This window comes from Anolis carolinensis, unplaced genomic scaffold (assembly GCF_035594765.1).
Source record: "Anolis carolinensis isolate JA03-04 unplaced genomic scaffold, rAnoCar3.1.pri scaffold_8, whole genome shotgun sequence".
In the NCBI taxonomy this organism is placed as follows: Eukaryota; Metazoa; Chordata; class Lepidosauria; order Squamata; family Dactyloidae; genus Anolis; species Anolis carolinensis.
The window spans coordinates 27,271,011-27,289,642 of record NW_026943819.1 but is presented as its reverse complement, the minus strand read 5'-3'; the positions used below and the strand labels follow the sequence as shown (position 1 = coordinate 27,289,642).

Here is an 18,632-nt window from a genome sequence, read left to right as displayed (position 1 = left end):
CTGTGCTTAGAGTAACTTGCGTCGCTCCCCCACACACACAGCAGACAGGATCTCCAACACGAGTAAATCAGCCAAGGATTGTAGCAGTTGAGTAGACCAGTTCCGTTCCGTAGATCAAAGCCAGAAGCAGACGTTTGTAGTTTTTCCAAGTCCAAGAAGGGGGGAAGACAAGCCGTGGTCAGTTCAGTCCGAGTTCTCAAAGCAGGAGATGGCGTCCGTCAAGAAGACGACGGAAGGTCAAGCTAATAAGAGTAAGCACAGGTTTGCACAAACAAATGCCCACACAATCCCTCCCGCCGTCTGACCCTGGATTCCAATCAACTTACGTCACAGCACAGGAAAGCACACAAGTCTTCAGGGAAGCGTCCCACACACACACGGATCCCAAGCGTTTGCCCAGATTACCTTGCCCAACGCAATTTGCAATTGCTCCCAAGCCCCATTTTATGCCAGTTACAAATCTTCATCACTGTCAGCTGTCCTCCTTAACCCGGGCGTTTCCTCATCACTTTCCTCGTCAGAGCTGGAACACCTCTGACTACGCCCAACAGCATCTCCAGCTGTGGATCCCGTCCCATCCCTCCAGCTAAACCATGGGTCTAATCCTGAAGGTCCCCATTCATCTTCTGTCCCATCATGGCCAGTGGCACCCACTTCCTCCCTTACCCGAGTCCAATCCATCTCATCCTCCTCTGAGCTAACCAGCCCCTCCTCCATTCTCTCCGTAAACCCTTCGAAAGACTCCTCGTCAGATGGTGCTGCAAATATGTCTCGCAGTCTTTTTCTCTCTCGCTCCTCGAGAGTATCTGACTCTCGAGGAGTCTTACGCCCACGTCTGTCAGTAACAGAGCCATGAGGCTCAATCATAACACTATCCCCTCTCACAAAGGCCTCCTCCCCCGATGGCGGAGAAGTGGCAGTGATACCCTCCGCTATAGCACCACGACGACTAGAGGTATCAAGTTTCAACAGCGAACGATGAAAGACTGGATGGACCTTTAAACTAGACGGTAAACGCAAACGAAACGCAACAGAAGAAATCTTTTTAACGATAGGAAAGGGACCCAAATACCGAGGCGCAAACTTTCCCCCAGCCTGTTTAATATGTTTGGAAGATAACCACACCAAATCCCCTTCTTCCAACTCCTCCCCTGCCTGCCTGTGGCGGTCAGCCTGAGTCTTCTGCGTTGCCTTAGCTTCCAACAGTAAGCGACGGGCAACATCATGCAATGCAGCCATTTCCGAAGAGCGGTACACAGGGTCCGAAGAGACCACATTGGTCGACGGCGCCACACCTCCCCGTGGGTGAAAACCATAAGTTAGCTCAAATGGCGTATGCTGACTAGACGTGTGCACCGCATTGTTGTAAGCAAATTCCGCCACCGGTAACCACTTTACCCAAGCCGTGGGTTGATCTAAACAAAAACAACGCAGATACTGCTCTAAGAGCCCATTAACCCGTTCCGACTGTCCATCCGTTTGCGGATGGAAAGCTGAAGACACGTTTAACTTAGTCCCCAAACACTCATGGAAGTGTTTCCAAAAGCGTGACACAAATTGCGGAGCCCTATCTGAAATAATCACCTCGGGTGCTCCGTGCAAACGATAGATGTGCTTTGTAAATAGTAAGGCCAACGTAGGGGCCGCCGGAATGGTTGAACAAGGAATAAAATGAGCCAGTTTACTAAATAAATCCACCACCACCCAAATACAAGTATAACCCCCAGACTTAGGCAAATCTGAAATAAAATCCATGGAAATGATTTGCCATGGCCTCTCCGGAACAGGTAAAGACGATAACAATCCTCTAGGGCGCCCAACAGGCGTCTTACTCTGCTGACAAACGGCGCAGCTGTCACAAAAGCGCAGAATGTCTTGCCGCATCTTTGGCCACCAGTAGCTCCTGGTGATAAGCTGTACGGTCTTGAACCTGCCAAAGTGCCCAGCCATGGGTTCGTCATGGTGGGCTCTAATCACCTCCAACCTGAGGGTCCCTACTGGTACGTAAACCTGCCCCCTACGCACCAATACCCCGTCTTGATCCTGGAGATGCGGCAGTATGGTACGGTTACCTGCAGAGAGCAGCATCAGTTGCTCCTGAGTCCATACATCATCCTTCTGAGCCTCAAGGATCTGGTCATGTAACCCAAGCTCATTATCTACAACACACAGAGAGGCAGTAGGCAAGATGGTCTGACATACTACCTGCTCATTGGTCTTAAATTCCGGCTTGCGGGATAAAGCATCGGCCCGCAAGTTTGCCTTCCCCTCCACGAACTGCACCTTGAAGTTAAACCTGGAGAAAAACAAAGCCCAGCGGATTTGACGCTGGTTTAACTTCTTTGCTGTTTGCAAGTGCTCTAAGTTCTTGTGATCAGATCTGACCACGATCTGGTGCCGTGCCCCTTCAAGCCAGTGCCGCCACACCTCAAACGCCACCTTAATCGCCAACAACTCCTTCTCCCATATGGTATAGTTCTGCTCGAAGGGTGTTAGTTGCCGCGAGTAAAATCCACAGGGACGCAAGGTCCCTGAGGAATCCTTCTGAGACAATACAGCCCCCAACGCGTAGCTAGAAGCGTCCGCTTCTACCACGAACGGTCTGTCAACATCAGGATGGGTTAGTATGTTGTCCGATTGAAAACTAGACTTTAGTTGTAGAAACGCCTCGTGAGCTTCCCGCCCCCACACAAATGGCTGTTTCTTGCGCAGAAGCTGCGTCAAAGGTACCGTGAGCTTTGCAAAATTCGGAATAAACTCCCGGTAGTAATTAGCGAAACCCAAGAACCTTTGTACATCCTTCTTAGTCTTCAGCTCCTGCCATGAGTTGACGGCGTCAACCTTATGTGGGTCCATTTTAAGTTCCCTACCTGACACTACATGACCTAGGAACTCCACTTCAGGCACATGAAAGACGCACTTGGAAGCCTTGGCGAAAAGCCCATTAGCCCGCAGTCGGTGCAGAACCTGCTTGACATGTTGACGATGTTCTTTCTCGTCCTTAGAAAAAATCAAGATATCATCCAAATAAATCACTAAAAATTGGTCAATTAGGTCCCTGAACACATCGTTCATGAACCTCTGGAATACCGCAGGAGCATTACAAAGCCCAAAAGGCATGACTCGGAACTCGTGGCATCCGAAACACGTGTTAAATGCCGTCTTCCATTCATCCCCTTCCCGTATACGGATTAAGTTATAGGCCCCCCGCAGGTCAAGCTTGGTAAAGACCTTAGCCCCTTGCACCCTTGATAACAGTTCCGAGATTAAAGGCAGCGGGTACCTATCCCGAATGGTGTATTTGTTTAGGATCCGATAATCGCAGACCAACCTAAGTTCCCCAGTCTTTTTGGCTACAAAGAATACCGGTGCCGCAGTTGGAGAACTAGATGGGCGAATAAACCCCTTGGCTAAATTTTCATCTAGAAACTCCCGCAAAGCTTGCCTTTCCGGTACAGTCAAGGCATACAGCCTCCCTGCTGGCAGTTTCGCACCTTCTGCCAACTTGATGGCGCAATCATATGGCCTGTGCGGTGGTAATTTGTCCGCTTCTCTTTTACAAAATACATCAGAGAACTCCCCATACTCAGCAGGCACTCCCTCCATATCAGAATGAGTAACATTTAGAGTGCAACAATCCTGCCTCTTTAAGATCACTTTACGTGTTGCCCAATCTACATGTGGGTTTACTACAGCTAGCCAATCCATCCCCAGGATCACATCATATCTAGGCAAGCTCGTAATATCCCACACAAACGTTCCCGTTACTCCCTGCACCTCCCACGTTACTGCTGAGGTTTCATGGTTAACCACCCCAGTCTCCAGCAGTCTCCCATCTGCTCCTTCCACCCACACGTCGCATGCCTTGCGCACTCTAGGAATGCCATGCTTCTTAGCAAACTCAATATCTACATAGGAGACCGTAGCCCCTGAGTCCAGCAGTGCCAAAGTAGAAACAAGTTCCCTTCCCCCAACAGATAATGTAATGGGTACGAAAACATGCTTCCTCCCCTCAGTTGACTGCTTGAGGAGCCCTAGTGCGTTGGACTCACGTCGCACTAGGGCTGGCCTTTTCCCGAAAGCTGGGAAGGTTTCACATTACAATTTTTGGCAAAATGCCCAGCATTCCCACAGTACAAACACAAGCCCAGCTGCCTCCTACGGCTCTTTTCCTCTGTAGACAGCTTTTTAAAGACCCCAAGCTCCATGGGCTCTTCCCCCATCACCACAGGTGCCCTGGTTACATGCATGGGTGGCGCACACATTGCTTTTGAGTGTTTACGAGCCTCGAACCTTGCGTCTAAACGCAGCACCTTAGCTACTAAGGCGTCCCAGCTTTCAGCCGGCTCCAAGCGTGCTAATTCATCCTGGAGCATATCACTTAACCCGGCAGTAAATAAAAGCATGAATGCATTTTCCCCCCAATCCAGCTGGTGGCGATACAGGTTAAACTTATTTAAGTAATCCAAAACAGTCCCCTTTCCCTGTTTCAACCGATACAGAGCCCACCCAGCGTTCTCCGTGCGGAGAGGATCCCCAAAAGTATCAGTTAACAACTTTTTGAAATTATTCAAATTGTCCTTGACTGGGTCATTTCCCAAAATTAAATTAGTGGCCCATTGTCCTGCGGGACCGGTCAACAAACTCAAAATAAAGGCCACCTTGCTAGTGTCTGTAGGAAAAGCATGAGCACTGAGCTGAGAAAAATAAAGCTCCACTTGTGCCAAAAAGGTTGGCAACTTGCACCTGGTTCCGTCAAAGCGTTCAGGAGTCAAAACATGTCCTTTCACAGCCTGAGCTGTTTGGATAACGGTAAAAGCCGTTTGCAATTGGTCTACTTTGGCCCTTAACTCATCCATCGTCTTCCTGACGGGTTTATTGCTGCAATAAACTTTTTATGGGCGTTGGGCAATCTGTCAAGGACAGAACGCCACAAGATTCAAAGTAACAGAGTTTATTAGATTACAGAACTCAAAAATGCCCGTAAAACACAAGGGCCAGGCAGTTTTTGCCTTTAGGAGCAAAAAGGGGCAAAAGTAAATGTTCAAAAGATAAACCGGATTAAACCGGAGTTTAATCCGGGTAAAAACAAACTGCTTGCTTCAGCCTGGGTATAAACGAAACGAAAGCCAAGGAACAAAAGATACAAAGAATGCAACTAATTGGCAGCAGATTCCTCTCTGCTGCCAACACTGTGCTTAGAGTAACTTGCGTCGCTCCCCCACACACACAGCAGACAGGATCTCCAACACGAGTAAATCAGCCAAGGATTGTAGCAGTTGAGTAGACCAGTTCCGTTCCGTAGATCAAAGCCAGAAGCAGACGTTTGTAGTTTTTCCAAGTCCAAGAAGGGGGGAAGACAAGCCGTGGTCAGTTCAGTCCGAGTTCTCAAAGCAGGAGATGGCGTCCGTCAAGAAGACGACGGAAGGTCAAGCTAATAAGAGTAAGCACAGGTTTGCACAAACAAATGCCCACACAATCCCTCCCGCCGTCTGACCCTGGATTCCAATCAACTTACGTCACAGCACAGGAAAGCACACAAGTCTTCAGGGAAGCGTCCCACACACACACGGATCCCAAGCGTTTGCCCAGATTACCTTGCCCAACGCAATTTGCAATTGCTCCCAAGCCCCATTTTATGCCAGTTACAAATCTTCATCACTGTCAGCTGTCCTCCTTAACCCGGGCGTTTCCTCATCACTTTCCTCGTCAGAGCTGGAACACCTCTGACTACGCCCAACAGCATCTCCAGCTGTGGATCCCGTCCCATCCCTCCAGCTAAACCATGGGTCTAATCCTGAAGGTCCCCATTCATCTTCTGTCCCATCATGGCCAGTGGCACCCACTTCCTCCCTTACCCGAGTCCAATCCATCTCATCCTCCTCTGAGCTAACCAGCCCCTCCTCCATTCTCTCCGTAAACCCTTCGAAAGACTCCTCGTCAGATGGTGCTGCAAATATGTCTCGCAGTCTTTTTCTCTCTCGCTCCTCGAGAGTATCTGACTCTCGAGGAGTCTTACGCCCACGTCTGTCAGTAACAGAGCCATGAGGCTCAATCATAACAAAACGGGTCTGCAGAATGTTGGGATAACAATATTATAATAATAATATTATAATAATACACTATTATAATTGTATATGTATATTACATGTAATATTACTAATAATATTGCAATATAGTCATATAGTACAATATGATAATATACAGTGCTTATATAGTGCTATACTAATAATATAATACAGTAGAGTCTCACTTATCCAAGCTAAACGGGTCTGCAGAATGTTGGGATAACAATATAATAAAATAATAATACACTATTATAATTGTATATGTATATTACATGGAATATTACTAATAATATTGCAATATAGTCATATAGTACAATATAATAATATACAGTGCTTATATAGTGCTATACTAATAATATAATACAGTAGAGTCTCACTTATCCAAGCTAAACGGGTCTGCAGAATGTTGGGATAACAATATTATAATCAAATAATAATAATACACTATTATAATTGCATATTTATATTACATGTAATATTACTAATAATATTGCAATATAGTCATATAGTACAATATGATAATATACAGTGCTTATATAGTGCTATACTAATAATATAATACAGTAGAGTCTCACTTATCCAAGCTAAACGGGTCTGCAGAATGTTGGGATAACAATATTATAATCAAATAATAATAATACACTATTATAATTGCATATTTATATTACATGTAATATTACTAATAATATTGCAATATAGTCATATAGTACAATATGATAATATACAGTGCTTATATAGTGCTTATATTGTGCTATACTAATAATATAATGCAGTAGACTCTCTCTTATCCAACATAAACGGGCCGGCAGAATGTTGGGATAACAATATTATAGTAAAATAATAACAATACACTATTATAATTGCATATTTATATTACATGTAATATTACTAATAATATTGCAATATAGTCATATAGTACAATATAATAATATACAATGCTTATATAGTGCTATACTAATAATATAATACAGTAGAGTCTCACTTATCCAACATAAACGGGCCGGCAGAATGTTGGATAAGCAAATATCTTGGATAATAAGGAGGGATTAAGGAAAAGCCTATTAAACATCAAATTAGGTTATGATTTTATAAATTGAGCACCAAAATATCATGTTATACAACAAATTTGACAGAAAAAGTAGTTCATTACACATTAATGCTATGTTGTCATTACTGTATTTATGAATTTAGCACCAAAAAATCACGATAAATTGAAAACATTGACTACAAAAATGGCTTGGATAATCCAGAACCTTGGATAAGCGAGGCTTGGATAAGTGACTCTACTGTAATAATAAATACAGGAAAATAATACAAGTACAGTAGAGTCTCACTTATCCAATGTTCTGGATTATCCAACGCATTTTTGTAGTCAATGTTGTCAATATATCGTGATATTTTGGTGCTAAATTCGTAAATACAGTAATTACTACATAGCATTAATGTGTAATGAACTACTTTTTCTGTCAAATTTGTTGTATAACATGATGTTTTGATGCTTAATTTGTAAAATCATAACCTATTTTGATGTTTAATAGGCTTTTTCTTAATCTCTCCTTATTATCCAACATATTCGCTTATCCAATGTTCTGTCGGCCCATTTATGTTGGATAAGTGAGACTCTACTGTAATAACAAATAGAGTAAAATAATAAATGCAATAATAATAATAATAATAATAATAAAATCAGAGTGAAATAATAAATGCATTCATAATAATAAAAATAGAATAAAATAAATGTAATAGTAGTAACAATAATAGAGAAAAAAATAATACTTGTAATAATACCAATAATAGAGAAAAATAATAAATGTAATAATACCAATAATAGAGAAAAATAATAAATGTACCATATATTCTCGAGTATAAGGTGACCCAAATATAAGCCAACCAGGACCATCACCCGAGTATAAGCCGAGGGGGACTTTTTCAGTCTTAAAAAAGGGCTGAAAAATTAGGCTTATACTCGAGTATATACAGTAAATAGAAATAGGAAAAACAATGCCAATGCATACATAGTTTTCAATGTGTTCCTTTGGCACCAATTATTGCAATACCAGGAGCTTCCTGAAGGTGTCAGCATTTTGCAGGTGGCGCTTGGGTTGCAATGATCTCTTCTCCTAAGCGGGACTAACTCCAATGTAGACAAGCCTTCGGCCTCCAAAATGAGTCCAGTACCTAGTAGAGACCATTTTGACCATGTCTGGCATCTCCTCAACTCTTATCCAAAACCACAAAGCGATCCGATTTCCCGCTCCATATTTATCCTTAAAGGAACTTTTTTCCCTCCCTCTTTTTTTCTGCCTACTGCGGAAGCGGCGGCGCAGTGCTGTGCTTCGACGGAAGCGCCAGGGCGGAGCGAAGGAAGGGCGTGACGTGGCGGAGGGATCCTTCCGAAGAGGACGAAAAGGGAGGAGGGAGAGGAGGAAAAACGAGTCCCGCTTCTTCGGAAAAGCCCGAAGCCGCCTGAGCGTATTCTTCAAGGGAGCAGAGGGATCAGGCGGAAAAGGGCGGGAATTGTCGAAGGATTCCGAAGATAGCCGAGTTGCGTTGAAGGAATCCCGGAAGTACAGAGGCGGAGGGGGAGATAATGGAGGGGGAAATGAGTCCGGAAAAGGCCGAAGGTAGCCGACTGGGACCGAACTAGGAAGCATAATAGGAGAGGGAGAAAGAGGAGGGGTTGGGTTCGGGAATGGTCGGAAAAGCCCGAAAGTAGCCGAGTGGGGCCGAACTAGGAGGCATAATAGGAGAGGGAGAAAGAGGAGGGGTTGGGTTCGGGAATGGCCGGAAAAGCCCGAAAGTAGCCGAGTGGGGCCGAACTAGGAGGTAGGAGAAGGAGAAAGAGGAGGGGTTGGGATCGGGAATGGCCGGAAAAGCCCGAAAGTAGGCGAACTGAGTCGAGCGAATTCCTGAAGGAATAGGAGCGAAGCGAAGAGGCGAAAGGGTGGGGGGGGGGGGGCAGGAGTGAGTTCGGGAATTTCCGGAAAAAACCCGAAGGTCGCCGAGTACTGAATCGGGCGATTAGGCATTAATAATAATATTTTATTTATTTATTTGTTTATTTGCTACATTTATATGCCGCCCATCTCACTCCGAAGGGGACTCAGAGCGGCTTACAAATTAAATTTACATACAATATTATATTATTAGCATAGTACAATACTGGTAATAAATTACTATATTGTACTGTATCAATATATTGTAATATTATTAGTAGTATTACATGTAAAATATAATGTATAATTAATATTATTATATTTTATTATTAGCATTATATTGTATTACAATATAATAATATGAATATTATATGTATATACAATATGTTATAATTATTATATATTATTGTAAATTATATTGTATATATATGTATGTATATATATATACACACACACACACACATACATATATATATGTGTGTGTGTATATATACATATATATAAAACTAGCATAGCATGTTATTGTGGGGAGGGGCCTCCAGCTGATGTAAAGAGACAATAATAATAATAATAATAATGTATCTCCTGTATCAATATAATGATATAATAATATATAATAATATTATATTATATTAATAATATATTGTATATACATGTAATATTAATAATAATATGATGTAATACAATGTAATAATAATTATAATTCACTATTATAATTGTATATTTATATTACATGCAGTATTACTAATAATATTGCAATATAGTCGTATAATATAATATATTTTATGTATATTTACTTGTAAACCGCCCTGAGTCCCCTTCGGGGTGAGAAGGGCGGGATATAAATGTCGCTAATAATAATAATAATAATAATAATAATAATAAACAACTTTATTTTTGTATCCCGCCACCATCTCCCCGAAGGGACTCGGGGCGGCTTACATAGGGACATGCCCAAACAACAACATTGCATAAATTACAACACACAGTAATTGAACAATAATTTAAAATATTAAACCAAAAGATAAAACAACATAAAGGGGAGGGAGGGGGGTTTTACGTTCGGGAATTGTCGGGAAACTCCGAAAGTAGCCGAACAGAGTCGAGCAAATTCCTTAAGGCAGGGGTCCCCAAACTAAGGCCCAAGGGCCGGATGCGGCCCTCCAAGGTCCTTTACCTGGCCCCCAACTTCAGTTTTATAATATAATATTTTTATATCAGTTTTAATAATATATAGTATATACATATAATATTGATAAAATATTATAATGTTATACAATATAATACTAATAATAATACCATATAATAATATTAATTATATGTTATATATTACATATAATATTACAGTATAGTGGTATAGTTCAATATAGTATAATGCTAAAATTGTGCTGTGCTAATAATATAATATATTGTATGTACATACAGCTGCTCTGAGTTCCCTTCGGGGTGAGAAGGGTGGGATATAAATGTAGTAAATAAATGTAGTAAATAAATAAATAAATAATTTTAGACTTAGGCTCGCCCAAAGTCTGAAATGACTTGAAGGCACACAACAACAACAACAACAACAACCCTAATTAACTTGACTATCTCATTGGCCAGAAGCAGGACCACACTTCCCATTCAAATCCTGATAAATGTATGTTGGTTAAAATTGTTTTTATTTTTAAATATTGTATTGTTCTTTCATTGTTGTTGTTGTTGTTTTTGTTGCTGTTGTTTTTGCACTACAAATAAGACATATGCAGTGTGCATCGGAATTTTTGTATTTTTTTCAAATGATAATCCAGCCCTTCAACAGTCTGAAGGATTGTGGACCGGCCCTCGGTTTAAAAAGTTTGAGGACCCCTGCCTTAAGGAAAGAGGCACGGGGGGGGGGGGAATGAATTCGGGAATTGGCGGAAAAATCCGAAGGTAGCCGAGTGGAGCGAGCCACTGAAGCAAGGGGAAGAAGAGACGTGAGATGAAGTCCGGGAATGGCCGGAAAAACCCGAAAGTAGCCGGAGAAAAAAAAACCCAAACAAATGAGCTCGGGAGTCGCCGGAAAGTCCCGAAGGCATCCGACAGGGAAGAAGAGGCAGGAAAGGGGGAGGGAACAGCCGGAAAGAGCCGAAAGTAGCCGAGCGGAGCCGAGCCGGGGCCTGCCTGAGGGAAGCCGGCGGGGGGGAGCGCTGGCCTGAGGAGAATCTCTTCAGGATCCGGAGCGGAGAGGAGGCGGCTGGAGGCCGGAGCGGGGCCTGCGGAGGAGACGAGGCCGAGGAGGAGGCCGAGGAGGAGGAAGGCCAGGCCTCGCCGCCTGAGAGGAGCCCGCTCCCGCTCGCATTCCTCCGGCGGGAAGGAGGAGGCGACGCCGCACAACTCCGGAGAAGGCGGAACAAAGTCTCCTCCTCAGGCCCGACGTCGAGGGAGAAGCACCGGACGGGCCTGAGGGGGACTTCGGCCCAGGAGGAGGAGGAGGAGAGCGGGGCCCAGGCCGGGGGCTCCGCTGAGGAGGAGCAGGGCGCACTTGAAGGCCTGGAAAAGAGAGACAGAGAGACGGGACCTCAAAGAGGAGGCACACAGCCAGCCATATATATATATATATCCATCGAGTGTGGCTTCTTTGCACCCCTTTTTCGTCAGGACCAGAGGAGAAGGAAAGGCAATACAAGCAAGGCTCGTGGAGATACAAACCTACACACATAAACAATACATACATACAGATACAAACATGAACACAGCCATCCATCAAGGGCTGCTTTGACTTTTCTTCGCACCCTTTTTCCTCAGGACCAGAGGAGAAGGAAGGAAAGAAGAAGACATAGAAAGAAGGCTTGAAGAGACACACACGCATACACAAACATAAACATATACTTACACACAGAGATACTAACATAAAACACATGCATAAACACACAGACACACGCACATACAGATACAAACATTAAACACATACATAAACACACACATACAGATACAAACATTAAACACATACATAAACACGCACACATACAGATACAAACATTAAACACATACATAAACATACACATACAGATACAAACATTAAACACATAAACATACACATACAGATACAAACATTAAACACATAAACATACACACACATAGATACAAACATTAAACACATAAACACACAGACACACATACAGATACAAACATAAATACATACACACATACACAAACATAAAACGCACACATAAGCACATACTTTCACACGGATATACATTTACATGCAGATACAAACATAAAGCACATACTTTCACGCAGATACACACATCTATACAGATACATAAACACATACCTACACTGAGATACACACAAACACTTGCAGGTGCAAACATAAAACACATACGCAAACTTATTCCACGCAGATACAAACATAAGCATACATACACAAACATACATACATATATACACACACAGGGCCCGGTGTGGCTGTGACTTTTCTTGCACTTTTCTCCAGGACAAGAGGGGAGGAAGAACGGAAGGAGTGGAGATCTGAAGAAGGACAGAAGCAGGCCAACAGATTCCACATTCTTGTGTGCCAACCCCAGGCCTAGAGGAGAAGAAAGAAAGAGACTGGATATAGAGAAAACCCGCACATACTCCCATAGAAAGTGTGGCTGTGATTTCTCTTCACACCCCAAAGACAGGACAAGAGGAAGGAGTGTTGTGCCATCACAATCCACCTTGGAATCCAATTCTGGGCCTTTATTTTGCTGTTGCTTCTACTACTCAGCCTGGAGATGAAAGAGAGAGACGGGATATCAAGGCAGATGGAGGCTTGAGAAGGCCAGAGGCCTCTTTTTTTCTTTGCCCCAATTGTCATCCAGGACAAGAGGAGGGAGCAAGGGCAATTCAATCTTAACTCTGAGGTTTTGCTTAGCTATTGCCACTATTTTCCCCTTTTCTACGTTGGGACAAAAGGAGGGGAGGCCTTGCTGTTTTTCATGTGTTTTTTGTAGATAGAAGAGATTTCTGTATGGGAAGGGGCTGCTTTCCTATTGACAGTTTGAAGAATCATTGCTAAAGAAGATACAATCCTACCCTCAGCATATTTTCTTGACAGTCCCATATAGAAGCAGTAGTGTCTATTTCCTTCTAGCCTGTTAAGACAGAATAGTAATATAAATCCTTAAAAGGGAGGGGGAATCAGTCTTTGGGGAGCAAAACATTGGAAGCTGTTTTGCTGAGTAGCTTTCCCTGCTCCTGTAAAAAGGGGTGATTAAGTTGAGGACTTTGATGGAGAATTAACCATTTGAACAATTAATTCCATGGGGTAGTCAGGGTGGGAGGAGGCCTGCAGCCCCCTCCCCAGGATTCCTTCCCTCCCATGGATGAGAATTGTTATTCTGTTTCCCTTCTATCTGGTTGGGATGTTCTCATGACCTGAGAAAAGTTCTGGACCTGAAATGACAATACAAGGGTTGGAAATAGTTTGGAGCAGATGGAGTCTGACAAAGTTGCTATCTTGGCCAAGCTGCCTCTTAAACTGAGATGTGTGTTCCTTCTGAACTGAGGAAACAGCAGGATTTTCAGAGCTTCGAATCATGACTCTGGAGATATTCTCCCTCTCTTCGGTTTGGATTTGGGCCAGAAAGGGTTTCTTGTGTTTTCTCCTGCTCTGATATGGATTTTTTTGGACAATTGTGAAGTACAGTATTACTAAACAAAAAAACGACTTGGCTTGTTCTGTGCTTTGAAATAAAGCTGGATCCTGAACTTGGTTGTGTGTGTGGAAAAGTGACAGTAACCTACTTGAAATATCAAGTACAATGCAGATTGGCTAAAAACTCGTCTCCTTGCCAAGGGCTCCAATGAGTGGCTCACAGTCCGCAATCACGGACAGGTCAGTATGAGGGTGTACCCATCTCCTGTTTAACTATTTGGAATTTGGTTGGATTTAAGCTTTAATCTTGCGACAGTATGAAAAGTGCAAAGGTTGATAGTTCTGAGCAAATGGGATTGGCATCTAGGTCTGGAATTATCAAGCCCCTTTTGATTTGCAGTTTATTTGAACCATCTGTGTTAAATCAGAAAATAGTTTAGTCTAATATAAGTCTGTTTATGATTCTGGCATTCTTTGATGGTGGCTAAAGTTCCTGTGGGAACTGGAGCCCCTTCTACACTGCCATATAATCCACATTATCAAATCAGATAATCCAGATTATCATCTTTGAACTGGATTATATAAATCTACACTGCCAGATAATCCAAAACAGATAATCTGGATTTTATGTGGCAGTGTAGAAGGGGCCTTCAGTGAAAACTTGGACTTTGTATAGAGGCGCTACCATCTGAGGATGCTAGTGGGGAAAGTCCATTGGGATCAAGTTGGAAAACACAATATATTGTAATCAGCTCACATGGCATAGTGATATTCTTCAATCTAAATGTGCTTCAGTTTCTGGCACACATGATGTGGGTTTCTTCATAATTAGGCTCTGAATTCTCGGTCTTCATAGCAGAAGAGACATCCACTGAGGTTGGCATATATGACTACTGTTCTTCCTGTTGTATTTTGGATTCTCCTTGCACTACTGCCCCACTCCATATATCTATCAGCAACTGTTGTCCTATTAGAAGATGCGTGTTACACTTGTGAGTAGCCTATGGCTTTCCAGACATTGTTGGACTAACGCCCTATCTGCCACTGGCCATGTTGTTTGAGATTGCCATTGTGATAAAAGCATTTGCTACTGTTACATGCTGTCCTTTTGTTTACTTTGTAGGGATGACCTATTTCATTGAACCTTAGATTTTGTTTGGCTTAGATAACAGGTGTCATGCATTTTAAAGTATGATTTCTCTTCATCTGGAAATGCAAGGAAAAAGGCCATCCTCATTAGCTATGATAGCTTCATAGTTTGACAAAAAGGATATGAAAAAAAAACCAGGTAGCTATTTTTCATCCTGGCAAATATCTATTTATCCTAATAGAAAGGATGCTGTTATTTCACACCCAAGCTATCTTGGTCCAAACCTTTGGCCTTGTGATTGCTGTAACAGTCTTGAAGAGTTTATTTTATATATGAGTCATAGAGTCACCAGGAACACTACCAAGCTCCCTTGCTTGTCTAAGAGATATTTTTTGGATTCCAGAGTTGGCTTCAAAACAGACTAATAATGCAGTCCTGTTAACATTTAGGTCATGTATTATTGAACAATAGAGTATAGTTGTGAGTCAGTTTTATAGGCTTGCTGTTGTATTGAATGTGGCATTTTCAGTACATTTCTAAAATGCTGAATCTGACTTTTAAAAAGACCTGAGAAGGAAGATATCTTCTTCTTTTGAAATGTATCCTACAGCACCAGGTATTCATATCCCATCCAAGTTCTAGCCATGGGCAGCCCCACTTAACTTTCAAGAGCAGACAGGATCTGGTACTTTTAGGGCATTTAGTCTGGTAGCCCTTTGTAACTTGTAAAAATGTTCTAAGTAGCTAGTAGCTTCTTCTGATATTGAAACAACTGAAACTAGGTACAGAATGACAGTGGAACTGATTGGTTGCTTGAAAAAAGTATATTCTCCATTCTTGTCTCACTACAGCTGTAAAATAGTCGTACACTTCCATATTTTTAAATTTCTTTGTATATTTGATGTGGAGTTTTACAGCTGATTCTCATAAAATATTTGGGAATGATGGTCTACACCCTAGGTAAGGGAAGAAATAAAAATGTTGAAGCTAGGAAGTTTGCACTTGCATGCCACTGTATTTAACCTTTGCCCTAAAAGAACATCTGTTTCATGAGCCTAAGATAATGAAATGCTTTAATTCTTACCTAAGTTTTGACTCTGAACATAAGGCTGTGTGTGGTGGTATCTCTGATCAAACCTCAGAGAGATAAATAACTTCCTTGGTAATTGTCCTAGGCAGATGTATTGTGATTTATTTTTGGTTGGAGGTAAAGAACACTTTCAGTCTGACTCACTTTAGTTTATCATTGACTTCCACCAGTAGCCTGTGGTCAACTTTTTGCCAATAATCTGTGAAATTCAAATAATGATGAACTTTCGATTCTTCTTGGAGTTGTATATTTTTTTCAGTGGTTAGTAGGTGAAGCTGGGGATGTATCTCCTGTCTGGATTTTTTTATCTCTTTTTTATCTTTACTGAAATTGTGTAGATTTAGAGTGAAGTCCTTCTCAGACATGACAGATGCGTGACTAACCCCATTTCCCCCCACCCCTTATTTACCTTGTATATGCAAATACAAGTACAGTACTCACTTATCCAAGCCTCCCTTATCCAAGCTTCTGGATAATCTAAGCCATTTTTGTAGTCAATGTTTTCAATATATCATGATATTTTGGTGCTAAAGTCATAAATACAGTAATTACAACATAACATTAGTGCGTATTGAACTACTTTTTCTGTCAAATTTGTTGTATAACATGATGTTTTGGTGCTTAATTTGTAAAATCATAACCTAATTTGATGTTTAATAGGCTTTTCCTTAATCCCTCCTTATTATCCAAGATATTCGCTTATCCAAGCTTCTGCTAGCCCGTTTAGCTTGGATAAGTGAGACTCTACTGTATTCCAAAATCTGACAAAACCAAAAACCCGAAAAACCCCAAGGCCCAAACATTTTGGCTGAAGGAGACTAAACCTGCATTTTTCTCTTTGCAGTAAAAGCTGAAGATTTGGATCTTTTTTGGTGATTAAAACTTGTCAGTTATCTTCAGGTTTTTATTCTGATACTAGCAGATGTCAAAGCTTGATTTTCTGGTTTTGAAGAAAGCTGTGGGTGCCGAAGTAATTACTTGGGTGGAGGCAGTATTCTGCTGGCCAAATGTATGTAATCCTTTGGTTGTACTGAACTCAAGATGACATAAACTTGCAATGCTTGTAGAGAACTGAAAGTTCAGGGCAGTAATGGATACTGAATTATTTCCATCTCATCCAAAACATCATATTTGGATGCAGCCAAATTCTGAAAGAAATCAATTAGTGAGGCTTTACATTTCAAATTGGCTAAAAGTCTGGGGCGGGAGACATGAGAAGTTGACAGTGACTGCCAAAAACTTGATATTTTCTTTGTGTCACCTATTCAGAGCTATTCAAATTTTTGTTAGAACCTGTCAAGCTTTGTGGCACTTTGCTTCCAGATGTGTATATTATTATAACCTCTCTAATGTTTGTATTAACAGAATTTCGTTAATAGTGATAAAATTAAAACTTGACTAGGACAAGATATTGGAGCAGGACTGAAATGATTTCTTGGAGCAGCAAGAATATTCATTTAACTATAACTGTTTTGGGGAATAATTCTATAGCTTGGGGAGTCTTTGTTTCTCAACACCTTTATTCATGGTATGCAATTCTTTCTAAAGAGTGATTGTAATATAACACAGTGAAGATATGAATACAATTCTTTAGCTGTGGCAATGTATGTCTGTGGCTATATATCACTACATTTATGCAACATGTGTCCTCAAAAATATTTCATTGTGTGCCACACATTTGACCTAAATCCTACCTATTACCAGTTTCTGTTGTAACACTGTGTTGACAGAATCCTTACACTGTTTGCCTCAGAGATACTTGAGAAAGTAACTTTTACCTATTCAAGACAATGGTGAGAATAGGAATTGCAATTCAACAAAATCTTGAAAACCACTTGTTATCCATCTTTGGTGTATGGGAAAGAATGCAACGTAAAAAAACAGCTCCTATTTAAAATTCACAGATCAGAAGAAGTGGTGTTTATCCAATGTGCATTATGGGCACAAAAGTATAACAAAAGAAGACAGGAAAAGGAAGTTGACTGTCTGCTCTGTAGGCTTGGTGCTTTGCTCTGTTTTGCTTTATGCCTCCCCAGGAAGCATCTAGCAAGATTCTGGCACTGTGCAACTGTCCCACTTGAACACTGCTCTCACACCATATGCATCTACCCTTAAAAACTTAATGCCATTTTCACAGTTCCAGACGTACACTTCAGAATTCAGTTCTAGAGGAATTGCATTCCTTTATACCATTCAGAGCTTACCCTGTCTTAAGAGCTCTGTAGAAAAACGGATAACTTTCCATCAGAGCCACTAGCCAGTCAAAACATGTTATGCATCTGTTAGATTTAAAATTATAGGTAGATTCCATTTCTTTGCATATAGGTACATATTGCCTGTTCTAATGCTTCATTTGCCCTTTATAATCCTGTGTTTGATAGAAGAACAAGAACATCTACAGTCACTCTAAAACACAAAATAGGTGACAGAGTGCTGCCCTTGGGTGCAGTGGTTGTGTAAATGGCTCATATTCCTTTGTCCATGTTACCTTTATTGTAATTTCGATATTTTCTGGGTTATTGTAGTGTTTGTCACTACTAGACCATAAGTGTTTGGTGACCAAAGAATTGTTGTCTCTGTTAGAAACATTGTTGTCACCTTTAGGATTGCAACAGAATGTGCTGACTTGAGAGATGCCTGTAAACTTGTTTGAACAGCTCAGTGAAATTATGGCTTCTTTGTTATGATCTCACTGGGAGACGTGGTGTGCAGTGCAAGGTGTGAATTAACCAGAAGGGCCTCTTGGTGTGGATAGAGAAATGGCATGTACAAACTGCCAAAGGGAGAACTACTTAGTTGTCTGCCTGTACCCACATGAATGGGGTGTGGCTTTGCAAAAGCA

The 18,632-nt window shown here is 41.6% G+C and overlaps 1 protein-coding gene across 2 annotated transcripts in view; it reads left to right on the top strand.

The window, feature by feature from the left end:
* The first annotated feature begins 11,185 nt into the window (after nt 1-11,185).
* arhgef12 (Rho guanine nucleotide exchange factor 12) overlaps nt 11,186-18,632 on the top strand; it is a 74,741-nt gene continuing 67,294 nt past the window's right edge. For both annotated transcript variants that reach the window (XM_016994718.2, XM_062961385.1), the window contains exon 1: nt 11,186-13,850. In XM_016994718.2, the coding sequence (XP_016850207.2) occupies nt 13,819-13,850 (32 nt within the window). In that variant the 5' untranslated portion in view covers nt 11,186-13,818. The remainder of the gene's footprint in view (nt 13,851-18,632) is intronic.